Source organism: Pelmatolapia mariae, linkage group LG6, assembly GCF_036321145.2.
Source record: "Pelmatolapia mariae isolate MD_Pm_ZW linkage group LG6, Pm_UMD_F_2, whole genome shotgun sequence".
NCBI lineage: Eukaryota > Metazoa > Chordata > Actinopteri > Cichliformes > Cichlidae > Pelmatolapia > Pelmatolapia mariae.
Genome location: NC_086232.1, coordinates 14,536,128 through 14,562,137, shown reverse-complemented (window position 1 = coordinate 14,562,137; position 26,010 = coordinate 14,536,128). Strand labels below are relative to the sequence as shown.

General features: G+C 39.5%; 1 protein-coding gene across 3 annotated transcripts; it reads right to left on the bottom strand.

Moving 5' to 3' along the window:
- Positions 1–1,488: 1,488 nt before the first annotated feature.
- Positions 1,489–21,218, bottom strand: LOC134628486 (proto-oncogene vav-like). Of its 3 annotated transcripts, none has more exons than XM_063475170.1 (29): positions 21,108–21,218; positions 20,759–20,854; positions 20,548–20,664; positions 16,937–17,053; positions 14,788–14,846; positions 13,063–13,128; positions 12,495–12,603; positions 11,781–11,873; positions 11,292–11,360; positions 11,037–11,140; positions 10,839–10,938; positions 10,624–10,719; positions 10,457–10,525; positions 10,281–10,367; positions 10,101–10,186; positions 9,878–10,013; positions 9,668–9,777; positions 9,009–9,110; positions 8,772–8,866; positions 8,662–8,684; positions 8,460–8,496; positions 6,150–6,286; positions 5,291–5,377; positions 5,007–5,038; positions 3,698–3,808; positions 2,785–2,872; positions 2,480–2,609; positions 1,933–2,084; positions 1,489–1,846 (listed from the first exon to the last, which is right to left on the bottom strand). In XM_063475170.1, exons 2-29 carry the CDS (start codon positions 20,843–20,845, stop codon positions 1,793–1,795), a joined length of 2,553 nt encoding a protein of 850 aa, XP_063331240.1. In that variant the 5' UTR covers positions 20,846–20,854; positions 21,108–21,218; the 3' UTR covers positions 1,489–1,792. The 3 variants fall into 3 exon arrangements, with proteins under 3 accessions (XP_063331240.1, XP_063331239.1, XP_063331241.1); XM_063475169.1 differs by having other exon boundaries at positions 1,490–1,846; positions 11,781–11,876; XM_063475171.1 differs by having other exon boundaries at positions 1,490–1,846; positions 5,312–5,377; positions 11,781–11,876.
- Positions 21,219–26,010: the final 4,792 nt, after the last annotated feature.

The following is a 26,010-nucleotide window of genomic DNA, read 5'->3' as shown; positions in this document are numbered from 1 at the left end:
CTTTGTTGCAGCTAAATAAATGCTGCTACTACAGAGAAGTGCCATGGCCTCCAATTCTGTTTTAGATTTTAGATTTAGCATTACAATACAGATGTGGGCACAAAACCAGGCCCATAATCAAACATTTTCCTAGTTTGGTGTGTAAGAACATGTCTGCACTGAACAAAGCCATCCAACGTGTTTGAAGTGGAAGCAGCACTTTTGGCAAAGTGAGAGTGAAGTCCTGCTGCCATGGAGACCTAAATCGCTTACTTATAGAGTCAGTCTTTTTGGACATGGATAATATTGCCTTAGCCAACGGTCATTCTAGGTTAACTGACATTTCTGGTAATTGATGTAAACCTTTTACTAAAACTGCATCAAAGAAATGAGAGGACAGTCGTGGCACAGCTGTGGAAAGACAACAACTGCTGAATAAGGGAAGAGGTCAAATGTGATAATTAGAATCCCTATATACTTGTGTCTTTTCCAAATTGTTGCCAATACAAGAATTTGAATCATTTTTAAAAATAAAAGGCAAGTTTTACCTTATTTGATGTTGAAGAAGAGATCAAAGTAACGTCCAAAGTAATGTGATAATTAGAATCCCAATTTATCATTCTCCATATGCTGTCAATACAAACAATAGCAGTAAGAAGGTTTACAATAGCTCTTCATAGTATTATTATCACTTTGACGTTCACATGTATCTATTGAACTTGAGGGAGAGGTCAGAGGTCAAACGTGACACAATATTCTAAATCTTTATACAGAACTTTCTAACAATACACACTATATACAGCAAACCAAGACTAAAATACTCTGTTGTAATACTATTACTACTAATAATTAATAATAACACAGCAGTTCGTTACATGCATGCACTGTAAAGAAAGAGTAAGGGCACTTCTTCACACACACTGTTCTTTACCTTTTCCCTACAGTGGCAGAAACAAATCATCATGTACTAGTTTCTCTTGTAGTGGTTTTATGTCAGTCCTCCACACTGGCTAAACCTTTTAACCACTAAACACCTACTTCGCAACCCCCAACCTCCCACTATGTTTGTCTGTGTTCAGTGGTCTACTGATGTTCTTGGTCTCCTGGTTTCTTACATGTTGCAGACTGCAGTCCAAATAAAGAAAACTGTCTTGTTCACGGGCTCTTTTTAAAACCTTTTTATTTGTTGTTGTTGCTCCCTGAGCCTGGTTCTGCTGGATGTTTCTTCCTGTTAAAAATGAGTTTTGCCTTCTCACTGTCGCCAAGTATCTGTTCATAAGTGTTTTTCTCTCTATTATTTTTGGGTCTTTGCCTTGCATTATACAGTGCCTCGAGGCAAATGTTGGAACTTTATAAATAAAATTGAGCTGAACTGAAGTGTCAGTTAGCTTTAGGTTTAGCTTTAGCTTTAAGACTGCACCACATGCAGTCACATTTGCTGCTTTGGTAATCGGAAATCCGCTGCATACATGATGTACATTAAACACCCCTTTTTCAGTTTTTAATTTAATTTCACATGAGATCACACAAACACTTAAACGTGAGCTTAAAAACAACACAGAGGTGGTGTTGTAAACTGTAAATTTCGAGTAGATATAATGATATGGCTAAAATCCATACATGAACCAGACATCATCAAGCTGGCTGAACAGAGATTTTATTCACATTACTAGACACTCATCACATAATCACAAGTAGCTACTGGCATTCTCGTTCATACACACAGCCACACTCCTGCATGTTGGTTAATGCAGTCCCTCACACAGACCCCTACACATAGAGAACGAGTCTACATATCACATCCATAGGAACATCAGCAGTAGTCAGAGTAATCCTCCTCCACATAGTTGGCTGGAAAGAACCCCACCTGGAAACACAGGAGCAGTGCAGGTCAGACAAGAAAACAGCAAAAAAAAAAAAAAATTTTTTTTTTAATTTTTTACGTGCTCTCACCCGGCCGTACACCTCTCCTTTCCACCAGCCACTGTGACCCTTCTTGGAAAGGATCTTGATGGTGTCTCCTTCCCGCAGCGAGAGCTCGGAGCGGTCCCTGGCCGAGAAGTCGTACCTGGCCCTTGCGACGCCAAAGCTCCTCATGCTGCCCCCTGTGAGACAGAGCCCACATTGCAGCATGGAACAGCTTAAAGGAATAGTTTTGGGGAAACAGTCTTACCCCATTCCTCGCAGAGAGTTTTCATGAGAGTTATCATCACCACTCATGTTAAACAAAGTTAAAGCAGATTTTAACTTACAATAAAGACTGGAGATGGCAAAAAGAACACATGCGGCTATCATAAAGTCATTTCTAGACTCTTGCTTTTGTTCAAAATAAAGAAACGTGATAAAAATGAATATGAGAGCTCCATGATCTGTAGTGATCTGCACTTCCACAACTAGGAGGTGGGTTGCTCTGTCATTTTGCACAGACATTTGCAAGTCACAGAGGACGACTTTGGCGATCACAGTGAGGACTCTAGGAGGTGATGGAGATCTTCTGTACCTGGTGTGAAATTGGGCATGTTGTCAGACAGGTTGCTTTGCTCCGGTTGTTTGAAAGGTATACAAAGTGTGGTGTCCAGGTCCTTAAAGTACTCCTTCAATGAGGTCTGCTGGTAATACTGAATCATCTCCTAATATGGGAGGGGGGCGGGAGGAGAAAAGAAGCGTGAGAAACGTAAGAGAGATGTTAGTTGTGGTTAGAGAGGAGGAGCTGAGGTCAGCAGCACTAAAGATAATGTTCAGCAGTAGGTTTGGTTTCTCTTGCTCTGAGGCAGTGCTTCAGCTTTATGACTGTGTACGACTTACTACTAGATCCTTGAAGGCCTTCTTGTCGTTGATGCGGTAGAGACCTTCACTAGAGGTGATCTTAATGTGTCTGATGTCCATGTTGAACCTGAGGGAGGAGAGAGGTGAATATTAAAAGCCACAGTCTGGGAACTCAATCCACGTGGAGGCTGAACGGCAAACACAGCGACGGCTCTCAAACGACACAATCGAGAATTTTTCACTTCTGCAAAGATAAATGGATTTTGTTGGCTTCTGAATTAAAAACAGATCATGCATTAAATGCTTTGTCAGTCTGGATTGTTTCCCTTGGCTTGGAGAGGAAGTGATACTTCATTTACTGCACATTTACGCATTACACGTGTTTGGTAAAACAGCTCCAAATTTCCAAACCGTTTTATGGATGGGGAACTTTTTAAAGAGGAGGTTTATTTTACAAGAGGATGACAATGCAATATATTTCCTGATGAAGTTTTGTACGATTTTATTAAATTAAATGCTCCTTTGGTGCAAAAAAATGTCCATCCATCCATCCATCCATCCATCCATCCATCCATCCATCCATCCATCCATCCATCCATCCATTTTCTTCCGCTTATCCGGGGCCAGGTCGCGGGGGCAGCAGCCCAAGCAGAGCAGCAGCCCAAGCAGAGCAGCCCAGACCTCCCTCTCCCCAGCCACCTCCTCCAGCTTGTCCGGGGGAACACCAAGGCGTTCCCAGGCCAGCCGAGAGATATAATCTCTCCAGCGTGTGCAAAAAAAATGTGCTCTTTCTTATTGTTTTAGGGCAGATATGCAGCTTATCCTTTAACAATTAAGGTTTGAAATGCAATCGGACCAGTAATAGAATATTTAAAAAAATTGCTTGTAATTTGGCCATCTTCAAATCAACAGATAGATAATCAAATAATACTTTAACTGATATATGTCTTACTTAATGCTGATAGCATACTCTCCTCCATCTTTCTGCCGCACGAGGAAGGTACCATCAGAGCGGGACATTAATAGGTTTTTGGCGGCTGTGCGGTCCATGTTTCCCGCAAACCTTCAATCACACAGAGAGAACCAGAGCCTTAGTTTTTATTTTGAGTGATTACTGTAGCCTCTGAAATATGAATTCATACAGTTATTTTTTGACAACAGTCACAAGACCAATCAAGTTACACTGCGATCAAACACACACTTTGTCATTTAAATACATTTGGCTGTTCTGTCACTACAGCATTACTTACAGCATTACCTTCTCTGACAGTCATAGACGTGAGAGCAGACAAAGATTCAAATATGAGTGTCATTACAAAGAAACAATCATTTCACAAACGGCACCAAAGTGTTAAAAATTTAGGATCCAGACAAATGTGAAAAATGGTCAGTATGGCAACCTTTGAGCCAAATTTGAAGAAATCCCCTGAAGGCATTTGTGAGATATTTCATTAAAGTGGGTAGCCCTAAAACAAAACACCTCTGGCTTCGCTCTTCGCTGACAGCTAGTGGAAGAAGTTTTGCCTTTAGGGGTTTTTACCAGAAAGACTGTATAAAGCAAAATAGTAGGTTACACTTAGTCCAATGCCTTAGTTGAAAGCCCATCAGTTCACACCTTAACCACATCTTAAAAAGCTATCAAATTAAATTATCGGTTGCATTTCCCTGCACAAGCGTACATAATTCTGAAAAATACTTTCAAATGAGCTTTAAGCTGATGTTTTTCTCTATAAACTCTGATCAATTATTTTGATAATGGAAAGCTTTGTTTATAAGAAAAAATATGTTATCTGACTGTTCATGATCAGTCGTGTTCACTTTTCTGTCCACAATGTCATACTTTTCATTACCACCAGGTGTCGCCAAACTGAAACATTTTCTAACACGTTGTCCTTCAGGAGGGCAATGGTGTGATTAAAAAGCTGTTTTTAATCACTACTTTGAGGGCTCAGAATGCCGTCGTCATCATCATCAACACGAGCCTGGGGGCGAATCACATATCACCACAGTGTACGGTACATCCCATCAGTTTGAGCGTTACAGTGTGTTCCAAACGCTGCTATTAAAACGCCTGTAATTTTCAGTATCGGGTTCTGCTTTTGCGTCTGTTAACTAGTACTACTCTATGTGTCGGCTCTGTGGTGTTTCCCACTGAGTTTTGCAAACACTGCAGCACTGTAAAAAAAATCAGACCATGGTTAACCAAGGTAAGCAGAAGCTCGGCGAGCGAGCAATTCTGCCCCGTTCCTGTCAATACTCACCAGTTGAAGCCAGATAGGTCTTGGGTTGGCCTCTGGAAAGTAGTGAGATCACAGAAAAGTCACATATAAAAAAGCTGTGGTTGTGCAGATAACAATTTTTCATTTCCTAATTCTGCTTAATGTTTGTTTTCTTTACAGGAATGGTGCAAACTGACAAAAACCACTTGGCTGTGCTAAATTTAGTCAGCTATTTGTTTGCTGTTCTGAGCTTATGCCTTTCTGGGAAATTAAATCTATTTGAAAATGTTGTTTTGCTTTCAAAATGGAAAAGGTAGGGTGCTTACTGGCTGCTGGATTGTACTCACAGAGAGGTAGGGCTGAACCTTTTGGCAAGGGAACCATCCCATTAGACCACTGGTTAGATTTCTTCCCTATGTCACAAAATAAAAAATAACATGATCAGACTCAGTCAACTGATCAGTCACTGAAGGGTAAATCAAGCAATCGACCCCAATTGTAAAAATATTTACTCATATACAAAAGATAGCAATCTGAGGTAAGTCACACATCAAAAATCTGTAAGCAGAGGTTTAATGAGGAAGTACTGTGAAGCATGAAAGAGCTGGCTGACACCTGATTTGTGAATCAAATTTTTTGGGGGTAACTATTAACAAATTGTTAAAAACTATTTCACTATGACATGTTTCAAAGTGGTGATGGATAAAATCACAGACACTGCGTTGAGCCCATTTATGCAGTGAGACGGTTCAAACACATGAAGGTTTTTCACTCTTTTCAGCGCGTTCTTTCGTTCTCATGAATGAAACTTTCAGTAAACTGTGCCACAGTGAGCCAGCAGGAACAAAAAGCACGGCCGCGAAACCTGAGCGGCTCTGTGGATTTCTGCCATCAGATTACGCTTATTTTCCAAATCAAAACTGTCACAGAGCATCGCGATTGCATGCAGATACAAGTGCAGGTTTGGCACGAGGGAGGAAGTGGAAGACTGAGACTGAGACGCAGAGAGGAAAATGTCAAAAGAGACTGAAAAAAGACAAAACCCTCTCACACCTACACGGTAACCACAGGAAACGAGCCTTGAAAAGTCTAAAAAATAATGCATGACCCCCCTCACCCCTCCCCTTCTTCAGTTTATTGAATACAGAATGGAGTGCATGTATACGGCTATGTTTTTAGGCCTACCTCCCACCAGGGCAGCTCTGCGTCAGCGCGGGTCAGCTCAATGACGTCCCCTCTGGAGAGATGAAGCGCTTGGCCGAAGCCCACAGGAGGCGGCGGCATGCCATAATACTCCTGATTTACCTCCATCTTAGGATATCCTGACAGCAGAAAGAGGAAAAAGGAGAGGTTGTGATATTTGGAAGAGCTGCAACATTAGGCAAGTACTCTTGGAAAAACTAATCAAACTGGATCAAACGATTCTCTGCATGTTTTTCAAAAAACTTTTGATTTCAGAGAGACAAAGTTTACCAAAAACATCCCCTATGCCCCCTACCATGATGCTCCGTTTATATAAAGTAAAACTGGGCTACCGTTAACCACACACAGGTGTTTTTTCAATGGGGTTCCCATCAACATGCATAAATTGGGTGAAAATAGTCCACAAACTAGTTAATGGTTGTCGCTCTGATATTTTCTACCTTAAAAGAGGGCTCAGAAAAGAAGACTGTGAGAACATCTCATTCGCTGCAAGTATTGAACTCACGGCTCAATCGGTAAGAACAAATAAAAAAACGAAGGGAATGAGGGGAAAGCACTTTCTCATTTATTTGCCAGCCCTGTTATGCAACTTGAATAAATTGGGTTGGGGGTATAGTATACTGATATGTTTGACAGGTGAAGCTAAATCACTTGCTGTGATGTTTTTGGGCAGAACTGGAGGGAGATAAACCAAGATATTGACCTCAGGACTCTGACTGACAAAACAAAAAGAGTAAGAATGAAAATATTACCAAGAGTGTTGCTTTTATTCCAGTCATTACAACCAGTGAGTCACAGTTCAGTCATGACTTTTGAAATATTACATAAAATGAAACCTAAAAGTCCGTTGGTCACTCCGTGGGCTTTCGTAAATTCCTAAAGTTGAGACATCACATTACAAACATAAATCTCTTTGAGGTTGCGTCAGAAAGAAAAAATCTACAGAATCAAAAAGGTGGAGCTATCTGTCATGCTTACGCCTTCTTAGTAAGGGAAATAATCTTCTTTTGGTCAAGAGGCAAAAAGATTATAGTGTATGCTGAAAATGGATAAGGTATTAAAACGTGCATCTAGCGATAAGATTATCAGTGCCAAAGAAAATGAATCAGACAGGCTGCAAAGTTTAGTTCCGTCGCATTTCCAGAAGACCAGCTGATCTCTATGCCAGCTCACGTCAACAGATGACTCAGCAGGCAAACCTCATAAAGTGGGGTTATTTAATCCTGCAGCTGCAGCAAGCCACTCTGCAACCCACCTCCACCCCACTCTTTTTCATTCTGTGTCTGACGATCTCTACTCTGTTCTGTGCTGAGCTTTAGTTGCTGTTCTTCCTGCTTTATGCTTTCCACTTATGCACATGTAAGAACAGAGACAGCCATACCCTCTAATATAAATCAGTCCAGATGTAAACAATAAGACCCCATACACACAGACACACTACAGTAAAAAATACCTTCTTTTGACGAGGAAAAAATCAGGTTGCTCGGTCAACAGCCGCAAGCAGTTGGGGTGACCAGAGATTAAGTGTGCAACACTCTCAACCTTAACTGAATTAACCAGCCACCTGATGGCTCTCAAAAAAGTCACAGTCAAACTTATACTGACTGCAATCAGTCAGACAGATTAGTTACAGATTGTTAACACGCTGCAATCTATTTTAGTCAGTCTGCCCCAATGACTGCAACTTGTTTGCCACTCACCTCCCTGCAGGAGAGGACTCAACTGTTTTCTGCGCTGTTTATATTCCTATATGTAAGCATGGTTGCCGAGCGCCTATGTCACTTTGCACTTAGTGTCTTATAGAAAATAGATCACCATTAAACACATCACAATAAAATACAATCATACAGGCAGGAAAAGCAGACTGGGAATACTTGCTGATAATGTGATATATAACTATCTGAATTATTTATGGTGAACTCTGCTACTAATAGAGGAGAAAAGGATAATTGCCCTGCTGAAGTTCTAGCTGTCCGACATAATAGGGTATGGGTCTTTATCAGAGAAGATCACAGAGAGATTAAAGCTGATGGCAGAGAGGCTTTTAAAAAATGCTCACTATATATAGATTTGGTTATAACTTTACAAACAAAGAAAGCACTTTTATAATAACACAACTCACAAGATATATGAAATGTATGTAGGTTATAACTAGGGAAGACACATCGCTACAGCTTTATATTTGAGTGTTGAACAAAAACATAACCTCAGAACCTGAAAGTCTTGTCCTGTATGCTTTCAACATGCTGGTAGAAGTAGGCTATATAAGCTGATATATCATGAGTTTCTTACCAATGCTGGAATGACCAGAGGACCTTTGAGCTTTATTCTGCAGGAACAAAAGAAAGGAACGGTGAAGCAAAGTTTTGCACAAGTCCCAAAGAACATCCATCCATTAAAACTGGCACGTACAATAGTGTGAATAAAAAGCCCAAAGAGGCTTGATCCACCAGCTGAGCTGGAAGTTTACAGTATGAAATATATGTAGACATACCTTTTTTGCAGAAACAGAATGATCTGTAATTTTAAAAGCAGAAATGATTATTAGACTAATTAGAAGCAGTGATTAAACACATACATATGCACGTGTGCACGTATACAGACCTGAGTTTCGTCCACAGGCAGGTACTCTGCCTAAACACTCTTTATGCGCTGCCATCTTACAGCGAGTGCAGCGATAGCCCTGAAAAAATATCCCCCTGCAGACACATTGAGAAATTTTACCTTTAGAGGAGATTTTGTTTTCCTTTTTCTGTTTTTGTTGTTTTTGTTCTTCTTAATACAGTTCCACAGGAGCTAACTTGGTAACTAGTTGGAGAAATAATAGAATAACAGAAGTACCTTAACAACATTGAGCAAGCTTTGCAGGAGGTAGTTTCCTCAAAGCAGTACATCTGGAAGTCATGGTTATTTGCTGTGGAGTTCTCAGGACTCATATTTGACCTGTAAGCATAAAGTGAAACTGTTTTGACCTCAGCTGGGGGGAAGTAAGCATTCAAACAGCTGCTTTTCAGTGCCAGATACTTTGGTATTTTCACTCTGGTAAAAGTACAAATCATAAGGTATCCGTTTAGAGAGACTGGCGATGAAAAAGCAGTCATAGCCAGTGCAGTGAGACTGCAAATAATGTAACAAATAGCAGGTTGATGCGTTAAATCAACAACAGAAATCCATAAAACTAAACGTTTCCATGTCCAACCTTTTTCAGATTCGCTTCTTGTTTTGTATGTTCGACAACACAAAAGTTCGTCATTACATAAATTAAATATTTGGGAGGAAAAAACAATTAACAACCTAAAACCTGCAGTAACTTATCCCAGCTCTGGTTTGCTGACATATTGAGGTGTTTTGAAACATGTTAGCAAAGAGCTCACTGGGTTTTTTTTTTTAGTCTATAAGTCTGAGTATAGTTTCTGGAACTTTAGCTGCTAAATATTCTTCATAGTTCTCTAATTGCTGTTTTTAGTGCTCAGCTGTACGTCCACATATTTAATACTCACAGAGCCATCTCAAACTGTTCCAGCCATTTTTTCTTCAGTTCTCTGGTTTTGAAGAATAAATCATAGCCAGACCTTCCGTAGCAATCCAACAAGAGGAACAAATAGGACCACTGTTCACATACAAAAACACACACACAGTCAGTCCTATTGAGATGCCTTATGGAGATCTTGTCTTGTGTGTAACAGGTGTCTCAGTGCAAATTTGGAGACCTTTTTATTGTCCTTCTCTCCTGTGGTTTCATCTCGTATCTGGTAGCTGTGTAGTTCAATGATCTCCTTCAGCTCAAAAGTTTCTCCACTCTTCTTCTTACAAATAAACACGGCTTTATCAAAGAGGAACGCATACCTGACAAACAGCAGAGCGCACACAAACGCAACGTCAAAAAACAGCTTGTAACATATCAAATGAGACGTGCGTCAGCCACACACGCACCTGTCCTGTTTCGATCTTTTCTCTGAGCTGCAGATCTTTAGCTCCCCATCGATTTTGGGACGACCGTAGAGAGCTAGAGACTGAGTCTGAAGACGGGGGACGAGAGGGAGGATGAGCAGAGAGGAAATACAAATAACAACCAAAGAGAGACTCATTAAAAATGAAATAGTGTAACCGCACCATGTTTTCTATGGAAAGCTGAAAGGTGGTGATTTGCTTGATGATCTCATTGTCTCGTTTCACCTCATTCACACTCTGCGCCAGATCCTGGAAACACACACACATGCATGCACGAGGATTAAGTATCATACATTCAGGTTACATACAAGTAGAAATACACAAATACACACACTTACTCTCATGGCATCTAGAGCTGTTCGCAGGTTCTCCTTCTCTGTTGAGTCAGTGGTGTGTTTTAACAGCTCCTGCAGACACAAGCAAGCCACGGCAAATTAAAGCTGCTGGATAAAACCAACTGGAAATTGAAGATACAGTAAGTACCATGTATGAAGTATAAACATACCTGTAATAGCAGGTGGTATTTGAGGACTCTCTGCATGGGGACCATGAGTAAATCTCGTAGAGAAAAACGTCCACTGTTTGCTCTCTTTGAACACTCCTGAGAGAGAGACAGACAGAGAGAACTAGTATTAAACAACTGTTGTTGGTTTGAGAAGAAGTGATGATCAAATAAATTTGCATGAAGTTATTTAAACAGAGCGTGTGTTTCCTCCTCACCTCCAGTTTCATCCTGATATCCTCCCTCGCATTTGAAAGCTTGTCAAGGTGTTTTGTTGCTGCCTCCACCTGACTGCAGTAACGACCGTACAGTAACAGCCTGGCGAGAGATGGGATACATAAACATATTTTTCATACATTTGTTTGTAAGAGAAACACGTGGATCTGTGTGTGTCTGTCTCTGCATGAGCGGTATACCTCTCCTTGTAGTTCACAAACACCTGGAACAGATTCCTGGCTCCATTATTTAGGATAGAGTTCTGAACTTCTTCTAGCAATTCAGAATGGGTCTTAGCCAAATCCTACACACACACACACACACACACACACACACACACACACACACACACACACACACACACACACACACACACACACACACAAACTATGTAAACAAAGGTTTTCCATGAAGTGGGTATATCATGCAGGTGTAGAGGTAAACGCCTTCTTTACCTGTATGTTGATGAAGATACTTTCAATGTCTTGTGCCTGGAGAAACCTTTGAAGAGGCTTCATAAAGTGCTGCACAGAAGAGCAAGTATGAGTGTTATTTTTTTTTTTTTGTGCATGAGGTCTCTATACTTGTGTGCTTGTGATGTATGATGAAGAATTGAAAGAGGTGTGGAACAGATGTATAAAAAGTGATGTCGTTACTTACGGAAAAATGTTTTTTTGCAACTTTGTGATTTTAATTTCACAGAAATTCAGATTTCTTTTTTTTTTTAAATGTATGAGCTTTGAATTTCAAAAATATTAAAACATTGTTGTGTTAAATTTAAAAGATCTCAGAAATTCACATTTTTTCTCCCCGGAGCACAACTCGCTCCACCAGCTCCTTTATGTTTTTTAAGATGGGCTCTGTCATCATCATTATGAGTCGTTTTTTTTATTGGTATATGAATGCACCGATCTTCTTTGATCAGACTGTGGGTGTGTGCACACCTGTAGTATAGATTGCAGTGTTTCTGAGTATTTCTCTTCCGTCTGTCTGATCTCCTGCAGGCAGCACTCTCTCTTGTCCACACCAGTTTTCTGCTGCTAAAGGACACAAAAAAAATATCAAATGAGTATTTTTTTTGCTTTTGTTTGTACTTGCCTTATACATAAGTAATGGGGTATGGTGTTAAAGTGGCAGTAGTTATTTAAATATAACAGAGAAGTTTAATCAACCCCTATCAAAGTCAAACAGAAAACTTTGGCACATAGGCTCTGAGGCACTGTGGTTCCTTCACCCACAAAGAGTTTCAAAAATCAAAGGAGGTCTTAAGAACATTAATAAGATTGGAAAGACAAAGAAAAATTATTATTCCTGCTACACAAAATTGTATTTAATATTTCAAACTGTCCTTCTTGCTCTTTTCTTACTGAATAATTCTGACTAAAAGGTTTCTAAAAAATCTAAAATAACATGCTTCGGGTGAAGCTGTATATATTAGACATCTGCAAGTAAAACTCTAATCTGATTAACAGTCTTTGATATGCGGACTACTCTGCCTCCCGAGTCATAGCCTCACATGAGGTGATAAGAAACACAGTGAAACCCAGATTTTAATGCAGAAGTACTTTGTTGGAAGACCTGCAAAGCTTGCAGGTTGCAAGTAAAGGCTAACACCCTCCTTTTTGTTGCAGGTTACAGGTCACATGGGAACCACTCACAGTTTCAGGCGGTTCATCTGTCCTCATCAAGTCTTCATAGATCTCATCTCCTTCGTTCTCCTCATCCTCCACAAAGTCGTACAAGTCATCATCTTCGTCCACTGTATCACTAATACACAAAACACATGCAAAGTACTTACTGTTATCACCTTTGGCTTTTTTTCTTAAATATATCTGTACTGTATACAGAGCGTCACTAACCTGTACACCACCTGTATAGCTAGTGGAATACAACATTTCTCCACTTGCAATAAACCATCACATCTCCCAGTTTGATTCAATTAAGATTCAAAATGTCCTGACAAGACTCTTACATTTAATTCTTAAAAGTAAAATAATGCAGAATTTTTGCTGGTAGTTTTCTGTTTGAGTATTTTGAACTTCTCTACAGGTCAAAATGTGGCATTATGAAAGCATTTCCTTGTGAAGATGTTACAATTTTACAGGAAAATCCTCAAATCATACAGCCACACAACAAAAAGAGAGAGAGAAAAATTGGCAGCTATTTAAAACAATCTCTCTCCCTCCTCGAGGTTACCATTTAGACATTATAGAGAAAAAGGCTTACTCTATCTGGTCAGACAGGCCGCTGTAGATCTCCTCATCAAGAGTGCATCCCTCTAAAGGGAAAGGCCTGTTTGAAGGGAAGGTGAGTGTGTTAAAGCAGCAAAAAAGAGAGTAAAAATTACAACTGAATAAAGGTTAATATAATGTGAGTAATTAAGCATGAATCTAGGTTCCAGGCTGAAGGACAAAACCCCATTACTGTGGTGCTGACTTCCTGATGAGCCGGCATATTTAACGGTAATGGAAAGGATTTAAAATTTTAAGTGCCCAGAAATCTAACAAAAACCTGTTATGCTCAAAATATAAAGATTAAATGCCACTTAAATTAATGAGTTACAAAACTTGAAACTTTCAGGAACGTTCTGTCAAGTTAAGAAACAACAGTCTTATCTGGCACTGAGGAAGTGCTGTTATCTGCTACACCAACTTTCAGCCTAAGAAAAAAAACCAGCCACAAGCCTCTGGTCCATATAACCAATTTCAGTTGTATAAATATTATATTCTCGCTTTTAGGGTGGCATGGCCACAGACCAACAAAAAAGTAATCCCAAGTAAGCACTTTCACATCCACGTGGTAGGATAAGGGTATAATTTCATGTTGTGCAATAAACCATTTGAGACTAGTTATTTAAAACTCGATAATTTCCACATTTCTACAGAAAACATTTATGATTATGACATTTATTATAAAAAAAAAAAGGTTGGCCATCTTAAACAAGTTACTTCTCCCTTCTCTGCCAACTCATCTGTTTTCTTTCTGCCAGCAACAAAATCGTCTGTGTGATTTCTATAAGCCCCAAATATTTCAAGGAAGCAAACACACAAATAATAAATGCTTCACACTAATAGATAACACACACATCAGATAATGAATAAAATAATACAAATTCAAAAATACAGATAAAGCTTTTTACAATTGCATTTAAAGGGGACCTATTAGGCCATTTGTTGCTACGTTTGGCTCTGGATGATCTCAGTGAGATCGCATTAAAGGTAGGCCGATCCAAATATCGGCACCAACAATAGTAGTGGTATGAGATCGATAGTAGCATGATGGAGCATAGAAACAATGTATCGATTCTAAGTTCAGTGTGTAATCGACTGCACTGTTTTAAATTAATTCTTTTTTGGGAAATGAGAGAATATACCTCAGACATGCACCATGAAAAATGTCTGAAGCTTTTTGTGTTGACTGTCACATCTATTTTATTTATAGCTTATAGCCCATTTACACAACAGAAGATGAACCAAAGTGCTTTGGAGACTGGCACATTTAAATACCCCAAAAGCTGAAAGTTGTGTTTTGTTGTGTTAACCCATTATTGTGGAAAGTAAAACTCACGGTGATTTAGTGGTCATTAAAATGTGTTCAGAATTTGCAAACTGATGATGATTCATCTAAAAATTCATGACACACTGTTCTCCCATACATGAGCTGCTTTTATAAGTTATGGTTATTGCTATTGGTATCGGCAGTACTGGCCCTGTATTTACTTGGCATGAGATCAACACCAACATTTCCAGTATCGCACAACACTGGATCACATGTCCTGAATATGATTAGGATATGAGGGCTGTTTATGAGAATCAGCTTATTGTAAGAAAGGCGCCTTAAAAGAAGAGCTGGATTGAAGCTGATAGTCTAAGAATACAAGCATGGACTTAGCAGTAAGCACAAGTGGTCCCTTTAAACTTCAATTTTAATTACAGGCAGGAATGTACTTACTGAAATCCTCTTTGGACAGCAATGGACGAATGAGACAGGGTGGACAACGTATCTATGACCTTACACAGACAGAAACACACAAAGAAGTATAGTACGCAATTAACAATCTTGTACAGAGTGTGGGAACACACATTGGCAGAGAAACTGTAAAAATGTTTAACACTTTAAATGTGAACACTAAATAATGACCTAGTTTCACTCTCGCTCTGTTTGACAGTTCAATTAAAAAGAGCATAATCACGATGGGTGTTGAAATTTCATGTGAAATGTGATCAGAAACATACAAAAACAGTGGTTAAAATGAAAGTGAAGCCTTTGTTTAAAGGAAAACATGCATTAGCGAGTTTAAATGTTGGTCTTAATGGTTTATAACTTACTAACCAAGTAAGTAAGGGACAGTTTGTTTTTGTCACACATTTTGAGCTTCTTTGACACGCTTTTTCACTTTTCAGCATTGTTTTCTTTCTGCGTGATGCCACTTCACTTGTTTCAGCTGAAACTTGTCTTTCAACACTTCTGGTTAGGTAAAAAAAAAAGATGCACTGTCCGACTAAGGAATACATTTCTCAGTCAGCATTTTTCGGTCTAATTTCTGCTTTCATTCAAGACAGAAAAAAGAGTACAGATGCAACAAGAAGTGAAAGTCTGTGGTTCTGAGAAGTCCTGTGGAAAAAAAATCAGTGAACTAATTCAAACTGCTATCTTATTAGCAGAGAATTCAATAGAAAACACTAATTAGCTTTCTGATAAAGTGGTAGTTATAAAAGATCCAAACAGCTCTGTGTGAGAACAGATGGTTCCCGTACTTGAAGGTTTTATGCTTAGCTAAGCCCATCGTCTGCTGTCTGCTTGCTTTCTGTTTAAATACATTAATCCCTTCTTTCATCCTTATATCCACCATAGGTTATAAGAAGTTCCACTTAAGAGAAATTTCTATGTTAAATCTTCAGATGATGGCTAGAAACCACTGAACTAAGCTGCATCAAAAGCAATTTGTGGTGTAAGCTCTGCTATAACAGCAAAGTAGAGCTCACACACTAACGGGTAAGCGTTAGCAGTTTAATAAAGCAATAGATTATAATAAGATATCTCTTGGAGCAGGTTTTGTGCCGATGGACTTCATTTACTTGTGTACAGGACCTACCACACCCATGTTTTCTACATTAAATTGTTATGGGTGACTGAGTGGAAGCTGCAAAGTGAAACGAGAAGCTTAGTGACAGTAACACACTGTAAAGTTAATGAAATGACACCCCCCCCCCCCCCCCCCCCTCCAAAAATAAAATGTCCTGATGACTCATTTTGAGGACATGGCTTCATCTTAGCTTGCACAGACAAAAAAAAAAGTGCTCATTTCAAATCCACTCTTGGTTGCTTTAAAGCACTGCATAGAAAGTGAAAGAGAACTGTGGAGTACTGCATTCATGCCTTTGCTCTGACACTTCACATTAGAAAATCACCAAGCTACTTCCTGTTAGGGCTTTGTGGGTGTCTGCAAGCTGCAGTAAGGCGTTAGGACTTTATGCTTCACTTTAGACTTCTGCCGTAATGACTGAGCTACGAGTGCATAATGAGTTTCCCTTTCAGGTACAATTTTGGGTTCTTCAGATGTTTAAATTTTTATTCATCGTGTAACCATCAGGAAGAGATTTCATCCGTGCAAGATACAGCAAATAAACAACCGTAAAAAGAAGATGACACAAAGTAATAAACACTTATCCTCTGGGACAAGAGGAGCAAGGAGTCCCGCAAATGATGGCCTGGACCTGATCTCAAACTCAGTCAAACAGAGTCAGCCTGAGACAGCATGATGAAACACTGAGGCAAACTAAATCTACAGGAGAACTGTAGTGCGGTTCTCCAAGGTGCAAGAGTGCCTGGAGAATTTGTTTCAAAAGCAAACGTAAAATGTGGTCACAACATAAATGTAGTTTTTCCTGTTTACTACATTTAGTGTAAAGTTCTTTCTTTGGAGCTTTTAGCTTTCATCGTGATAACGCAGTGGAGAGAAGAAAGGAAGGGTGAGGAGAGAGAAGACACGTGCTGGAGGGTTCAGGGCAGATTCAAACCCAACTTTGTTTAAAGTTAATCAGTAATTAAAAATGACTCAGGGAATATGTCCGAAAGATCGGTTTTTGCGTGGTGATACCTTTCCAAAGTCCCGAACATCAAACAGATCAAAGGCTTCAAATAGTTCATTCTTCTTCAGATGAAACTTGTCTTGACAAACTCCCAGGAATGTCCGGATATTCTTTAAACACAGGAACTAAAAAAAAACAGAAACACAATCATCACTTTTGTTTACAAGTTATATTATTCAATTCAGTTCAGCTGATCTCTAAACCAAATAACCATAAATATACATGTGCAATTTTTACATGATAACAAATATGGGCAAAGGGATTGGGCCATATCTCTTGTATCTAGGCTTTAATATGTAGTAGTGCAATATTTAAACTCATATTTAGTTGTTTTTGCTTTAGATGCATTCTGCTTGTGCAGTGTGGATCAGAGTGAAGCTGCATTTCGATCCCATGGATGTCCGCACATCTTGCACAACTGACAATAAAGTTGACTTTGACTTGATCTTTCATTTTTTCATGTTCTCATGTTTTCATAGTTACAGGTACATAAATCAAGCACCTAGCCATGCAATCTGCCTTAACAAACATTTATGAAAGCATGGGTTGTTCTAAAGAGCTCGCTGAATGTGTTGGTATCGTAATAATTTGTGAGATTTCTTCCCTCCTACATGCTGCAACTCGGCTACAAAGATGCAGTGCACATAAGGTTACAGAGCGAGGTCACAGAGTGCTGAGAGACACACGGATACATGGTGCATTAAAATTTCCAACACTCTGCTGACTGAATAACTGCAGAGCTCCAAACCACCTCTGGCATTAACATCAGCACAGAAACTGTACGCTGGGAGCTTCATGTAATGGGTTTATATGGCCGAGCAGCTCCTGTGGTCCAGTACGTTTGTCCATACAGTGTATTCTAGCCTTACTCTGGATCCTGAGTAATCTGTTTTTCAATCTGTTAAGTTAAATAAATGTGTATAATTCAACAGACTTATTTCTCAATGATTTAAATATGTAGGTAAACACAGGTGTTGGTAATCACATTAATTAAGGCTCTGTACTTAATCTGAGAAGAACTCTTGATTAATATTATTAGTAAGACCTGAAAAGCTCCATACTTTGTGTCCGAATGGCAGCCGTGAAACAGGTCTACTGGGTTTTTCCTGGTCTTCAGCGGTGTTGACTGTATTTCTTATTTTACTTATCAGAAGTCTATATTTTCCTGTTTTATGTTTGAACAAACTCCCCCCAAAAACACTGTTATAGTGATTTTTCACTGGAAGGCCATCAAAACCTCCAATCTTTGTTAAACACAGATGGTATAAGTTACGAAATGTCTTGTGTGTTTTTAGAAGTGACAATCAAACGAAACGAGCAACTGATGATGCCACAATGGGCTCTGGGAACACGTGATCAGCTTTTATGACTGTGCTCAAATACTTAGTATATATTTAGTGTAATATTTAGTAGTTCAAAATATTAACAGAAATGTTAATGAGCAGATCCATGAAAACAGGAACTATATTAACAAGTTTAAAAAAAATAGTTAGTTAAAAATAATTTAGAAGCAAATCAAAAGCAGCCGAAATGAACGTCTTTTTTAGCTACAATTGTCACAAATCAATAAAAACTTGACAAGTTTAGAAAATTGAAAGTTACAAATTAATAATGAATATCTTCAAAGCCAACAAGCCTGTTTGAGAAGCAACCAGCTGCTGTCTTTCTTTCAACACTTAGATTCCACATACACTTTGTTACAGCCCTGACCAGACTGTAAATGTTTATCAGCAGCACGGACCACGTAACCATCAAGCACAATGAGCTAAAATGTGTGCCACTAAAAAGAAGCAGTTCGAAGGACATCTAAAATATGACTGCAGAATAAACCACACGGAGCAGAGTGTGCAGTGCAACTGACATGGTGGTCAGACATATGCCGCTTTACATAACTTCCTGCTCTCTCTGTGTGTGTGTCTTTCTCTCTCTCTCTGTGTCTCTTCAGCAGTGGGAAATGCGGAACTCTAATTTGAGAAAAGGGGAAACGTTTAGTTCTGACTGATACTGCTGCACACATCATGTCGCCCTGCCAGGAGATCACATTAACATGCAATCAAGTATTTGTTTTTACACTACTAAAAGAATCCTTATTGCAAGAGCACAGGGAAGATCCTCTAATTGTGTAATTGTGTCAACAGGTGTGTATGTGTGTGTGTATGCACATTTGTATGCGCCTGTGAGTAAACGTCACAGTGTACACGTCCGGCCTTCTGTTAATCAGCGGATGTTTCTTAACCACTTTTGACCTCATAGGATTTCCCAGAGTTTCCCATGCATATGTCAAAGGCCATTAACTCCTGCACTGTTTGCAGATCTCCAGTAAGGAGGGCCTTCTTAAGATTTCAGCTTAAAAAGGCCCAACATGCGCTACTTTAGGTTATAATATTCTACCATCCTGTCTTTCAAATGTTTTTAACTCATATTTGCCACCCTTCTAATTATCTCATGCCCTTCAACCCTTTTGTTTTTTGTTTTGTTTTTTAGCTAATGTGTTTTTTAGCTTGCATGCACTGTCAAATAAGTATTTTTTTGACAAAGTTGAAAAGACGTGGAAATGTAGGCAGGAATCAACAGGACTTTTTGAGAGTTATATTAAAAAATGCATAGCCTAAGTATGTATTAAAAATTATTATATAAGTAATATATAAGAAATAACGCCCTTATGTCTGTGTTGTAAATGTCCTGGAGCTAACACCCGGCTAGCTTAGTGTAGCAGAAAATGTGAGAAGATAGGAAGGTAGTCTGCCTGCTACAATCCAGAAGAAAAAAGGTTCACCTAACCACATGCCATACCTCAAAAACATTGCTTGTAGTTTGTGAAATCTCTGCAAAAACTGAAGTCAGCTGTTTCTGCTCCCATTTCACACAACAAGCCTGTTTCTTATCTTTATGCTAAGCTAAGCTAAGCTAACCATAGAATGGTATCAGTTTTCTCATTTGACTGTCTACAACAAAAGGTATACACAAAATATTAGGCATATTCAAAGCGAGGAGAAACGATAAGAGGTGAAAGTATTTTTATCGTATCCCTTGTGGAGTATACTCTTCCGTAGAAATATGATCAAATTAAAGTGCTTTCCAGCTGCCAGTGCAATTATGGTGCTTCGAAGACGTTCATATGAGTCCAAAAGTTTCTCATTGTCAAATAAGAAAATACTTCCATATCATGAAGAGTCTTTAATCTTGCTTCGAGCACAAATCCTGAATTTTCCTGAATGAGCTGTCACTATTCTGGATTACAATGCAGCAATCTGTCTTTTCAAGTTGGTATCACCAAATCCTATAAAAGTGCAGAATACATTTTTGAATGGGAAAATGTTGACAAAACCCCTGTGTATAAAGAGATAATTAAATAACAAAAATTTTAGAGTTTTTTTTTTAAACATTTATTTATTATTTCTCTTTGTCTTCTAGTTGTCTCCTTTTGTTCTCCTTCATTATCATTATCCTGATCACTACATGCTCCCGGATGTACCGATAATGACTGAAGCATTTTCCTATCATGCAGCATCAGGGCCTCAGTAAGCCATGGTGGTAACAATAGCAATGTCCTATGGAAATGCATCAGGAAAAAGTTTGGGTGTGTGCGTATGTGTGTGTCTCTGTCACTGTGTCTTACCTGCGACATCTGTGGGCGTAGGTTGATCTCTCTCAGGTTGACAGCCTGAGGCAGCAGGTTGTTGAGCAGCTGGCAGAGCAGCACGCCATCTCTCAGAGCCTGAGCCAGGTCGCACACCTGTCATAGCGCACACACAGAATTAATTTGAGGAACTGAAACGAGTTTGTGTATTCACACACAGGTGAATATGAATGTGTCGCTGCTTATTTACCTGTGCACCCTCCAGAGTGACCCTGTGGTTCTCTGGAAGAACTCGGCAGTCGATCAACCACATCGCGCACTGCCGCCACAGCTCCATCTTGGTTTTCTGAATGAAAAACAGAAAAAAGGGCAAACACACAGACAGAACTTAGATATGCGGCGTTCAATCAAATGGAGAGCAAAATGAATGTTCAATCAGAAAGGCGCACAGCAGACAGTGAGCAATCCCTATCACGCCATCATTCAGTGAAACACCTTTGTTGAAACTCAATGCAACAAAAAAAAAGTTGCCATTGTCTCAGTAAACCTGCTCGTACGAGTCCAAATCAACGCAGGACCGTTTAACCATCGGCCCTTACCTTCACTGGTTCCTCCCGGCACTTCTATGTGTTCTTTCTGATGTTAACCTCCCTGTCTTCCTTTCATTATCTCATTTTCAGACTTCGGCGCTCTTGTTCTGTCGTTCTTCCGTGGTGGGTGTTCTGCAGAGCTGCACTGTGTTGAAGGCTTTTAACTTTTTTCCCGCAACTTCCTTTTTCCTCTGACGCACCCTCTCTCTCTCTCTCTCTCTCTCTCTCTCACACACACACATACACAAAAAGCTGCTGCTGCTGCTGCTGCTGCTGCTGCTGTTGTGACAACTGGCACAAGCTGATAAAAAAAGAGTGAGACTTGGTGAAAATGTATGTGAGACATGAGACAGAAAAGCAGCAAGTAAGCCGCTGGACTGTCAACAAACAAACATTACTTGTCTAGTCATCTATGCACAGATATTTCGCCTCAATAAGGATTTTTTATCCACTTTTGTGGCAGTAAAACGCTGCAGGAACCAAACACACGTCAACAAATCTGTGAAATTCAAAATTACACTGCAGAGTTCATATTTAATCTGTCCTAAAGCTCAACAGCAGAGAGACACTGTCTATCAAAGGAGAATCCTCGAGCTGCCTAATGAATAATGAAACATCTCCTCAAAAACTCTGACAGCACCCAGGGGTGATTTTACCCTTATGTTGGCACTTTAAAAAAAAAATTAATTCACAGCTGAAACACCTCAAAATCAAAACTCATTCAGATGTAACATCTCAAACTAAATCTTTACGAGTTTCTTTTTGTGCGACTAAAAACAGTGGAAGTACCGTCTAGTGATATCAGTAATTTAAGTCTTCACTCATTAACAACAAAGCAGGAGAGCAGTATTTAGTCAAGTATAATTTTTGGATACTGTTACCCATATAAGTACTTCCACTGGTACTTTGCATTTTTACTCCACCCAATATATGAGAAGGAAATGGAATGGCCTTTGCACATTTTACTTGCAAAACATACAACTGTTGATTTCAAATTTTAATGCCATCTATGTTTTTTGACTGTTTGTCCAGTTCAGGGTGACAGGAAGCTGGTAAACTATGAAGAGCTTGCCAGTCTACAGGAAGATTGGCACAGAGTCAGACAACCGCTCACACTCGGCTTCACACTTACGGTGAATTTAGAATCACCACTTAACCTAACGTGCAAGCCTTTAAACTGTGGGAGGAAGTCAAAGTACCCAGACAGAGAGCCTATGCAGTCACAAGGATAATATGCGAAATCCACACATTGAATTATCATGCAGTGTTATGTACATGACTAAAATTTGTCACATAGTAAATAATAGATAGAGCCACATAAAAATTTCAACAGTGTTGATTTTGGGAATTTTGGGAGGCATTGTAGTTACTTTTACTTTTCATAATAAAGATAAAATTAGATTATAATCCTTTCCTTAGAACTATAAAGTTGCAATATTAACACGTCTATTAGAGTTCGGAACGCTTTCCACTGTGAGGTAGTTATCTGTATTTTTAAATATCAGATTTATCTTTCTAAATTTATGCTGGTGGTATGGCTTCTTGGAGACTGCTGAGTGTTTTTCAAATATTTATTTTTAAAATTGCCGATAACTTTTCACTCAAATCTCTGTTCTGAGGTGGCATTAAATGTGTCAAAATGATCTGAGTGTCTAGGTTAGAGTTGGAAGGGAAAAAAAGAAAGAAGTATGGAAGAGCTGTTTTGCAAGAAAAGTCGGTTTAACTTATGGTGAACAGCAACCACTGTGGCCACAAGATGAAATTGCAGGATTACAGTAATAGTATTACTGATGGTTGAGCAACATTAGGCGTTACACACACTTGATCCAAGCGTGCACAGAGGGAGGGTTTTATGGGTATTTCTTCTTATGGTGGCATAGTCTTGGTTCAAAATATATGGACCGGACAGTGAGCTGATTCATGTAGACCAGGAAACAGAAGAGAAGACGTGACTAATGAAGGGTATGACGCACATCCCTCATGTTTTAGTCAAGGCTATTACATATCTTAAATTTCAAACGGATGCTAATGATGTGATTATGATGGAACCCTAAAGCCCTGGGTTGAGAGCTTGAAAAAAAAGGCAGCAGATCTTCTGGAGGTTTGTAAGGCTGTTTCACAGCTCATCCAAGAGGCTTCTTCAGTTCTAAAAACCAATATGGAGAGTCCCAGGTATTCAACCCCTAGTGGGCGTTGTCCCTTTTGGAGGTCAACCAAGTCCCTGACCCACTATTGATCATGTTAGTCATAACATGAGCTAAGGTGTGGAAAAACAAGACATGGGCCATTACCGTCACCAGTGGTTAAGGGCGAACCTACTGTGAGACCTTGCCCCCAAGCCATCATGGGACTTATTGAGGTCACCTGACACAAGGTGTGAGTGGGGGTGAAGCATCTGGGAAGACTGCATCATCGGGGACTGATAGCTGGTTTCGTAAATTACCACCTGTATTCAGTGCTGGTTGTTCACAGTGGACATAGATCAGGGGTGTCAAACATAAGGCCCGATCCAGCCCACTGGATAGCTCTGGAAAATTTGAAGGACAGCATAAATTTTGGACTTTTAACTGTACTTTTTTAATGTTTTACAGTTTTTCCTACAGGTAAAGACCTCTCCCATGGCCATTCATACTGCACCAAAGTAATCAAGTAACAGATAAACAGTTACATTCAGAAAATTAAATGACAGAAAAGGTCTCGTTGTACAATTGTTTTTGTTTGTTTTTTGTCAATTAACAAAGACTTTCTCTTTTATAACTAAATGAAATGAGTCTGGGCATTGAGCTACCAGAGCTTTTTCTCTAATTTTACACATTTATTTTATACAGCTGACAGATTTCTTTCATTCACTTCAGCAGCATGTCTTTGTTGTGTAGAAAGACTGATGTGCATTGTTGAAATTGCTCTTCTTTATTTTTAATCTCACTGATTTAATGTATATTTAAAATTCTTTACACTGACAGAAAATAGACTACCACTGCTCCGGCTAACTTAAGTGGGCTGTATGTGGCCTCGAAGTGTGGCATCCTCAAAAGTATCCTTTGTCCTTTAGGTGCGTTTGTACAGCTGAGTCCTCTCCTGTTGACGAGGCTATTCTATGTTGAACCTTGTGTTTATAGAGCGGGTGTTTGGTTTCACCTACATAGAGGTCCGAGCACTCCTCACTGCCCTGCACAGCAAACACTATGTTGTTTAGCTTGTGTTTTACCATTGGGACGAACCAGTTTGTGTCTGGTTGTGATGTCATTTTTGGAGAAAATACTTGTTGCCCTAGGTTTGTGAAAGCATTTCACCTCTCATTCAGGGCTTCTTCAGTCCTCAAAACAAAAAGTGGAGCGTCTCAGCTATTTCTCATCACCCACTGGAACTCAAAGTAGCTGTGATCAGGACCTCTACACCACCGGGAGAAGAACCTTATCTCTAAGGGAGGACAAAAAGAAGAGGAGTACACACATGTTGGCCTAAATCAAATCAGCAAAGATGCACAGGAAAAAATGTCAGAGACCAAAATGAATACCAAATGGAACAACTGTCGTCCTTTATGTAGCAGGTTTGTCAGAGAAACTACAGTTGCCTTTTTTTAAGCTCTCAAGACTACTATGACCTGGATGACTGAAACTATGGTAAATGATAACCTTTACTCCACTGAAGATTAGGAAGTTTACCACCTAAACAGAATTTAATGCTGTCGAGTCACAAGACTACAACTTTTTCCTGATCCCTGGGGTGTAACCATATCAGTAATACAATATTGTTAAAACTGAGTTTTTCCTTCCTACTGTCGCCACGTGCTTGCTCAAAGGGGCTCACATGATTGTGGTTTTCTCTGTATTATTGTAGGGTGTTTACCTTAAAATCTCAAAAAGCACTTTGAGATAAATAATTGAACTAAATTCTCACAGGATGTTAAAAGTAAAAAATAACTCACAATCCACATTCAGTCAAAACGGACATCAAACTCATATCTTGCTGGAGAGAATGGTCCAAATGTGGAGTGAAGCCTTGAAACGAGACTATGCAAATTAATGATGGCACCTAAAATGTAAGCAGCAGCGTCTGACTATTCACACTCTGTCCACAGACCTGCTGCTGCTTCTCATAATGTTAAATTCATTATGCTTTTATCATGCTTCTTGGCATCCTCTGTGCTCCACTCCCCCCAAAAATTAAGATTCATGTTAATTATATAGCACTAGGTTGTAAAACAAGACTGCAGATGATGTTGGAATAAATAATTCATCCACAAAAAAAAAGCTTTTATTCATGGTGAAACGCGCAGGATGATTTCGGCCTGAGGAAATGAACTACTGTGAAGTCTGGTGGTACAGTGGCAGATTGTGGCTCTTGGTATTCTTTGGGCTCACCTCACTAAAAGTCATCCATACTTAAAAGACAGATGCGTTCAATGTAACCCTTTCAGTCGTGGTTCGTACACACGCAACAATAGAGGGGGATGTTTCCTGTCAAGAACCTGGCACTGTACCACCATCATGGAAGATGTTGAAATCCCTTAAGTTCCCCTTTATGAATCAGAAAGCGAGGAGGGTTCTGGATCAAACACTGGTACATCCTCCCTTACATATGCGCCTCAAACATCCTCGCTGGGAGGAGCTACGGTGAGAGAAAGAGATGAGAGGGAGAGAAACAGGAAGGAAAGCTGGTTTAATGAAAAGCACCCGGCTCAGCAGGGATTTCAAACCTTTATGTTGAGAGGCCAAACAGCTTTAAAAGTCTAGTTCTAATAAGACATTAATCCTGCACTGTTTACTTTTCTCCTTTGCAGGTAGCCTTTCACTTTCCAACAACTATACTGGCTCTGTACTGGCCAGCATTGGCCTTGCTGAATGCAATCAGCCTTATCAGCAAACAAGAACACACTCACTGGTGCCAGTTGCCAAGATAGTTATCTGTG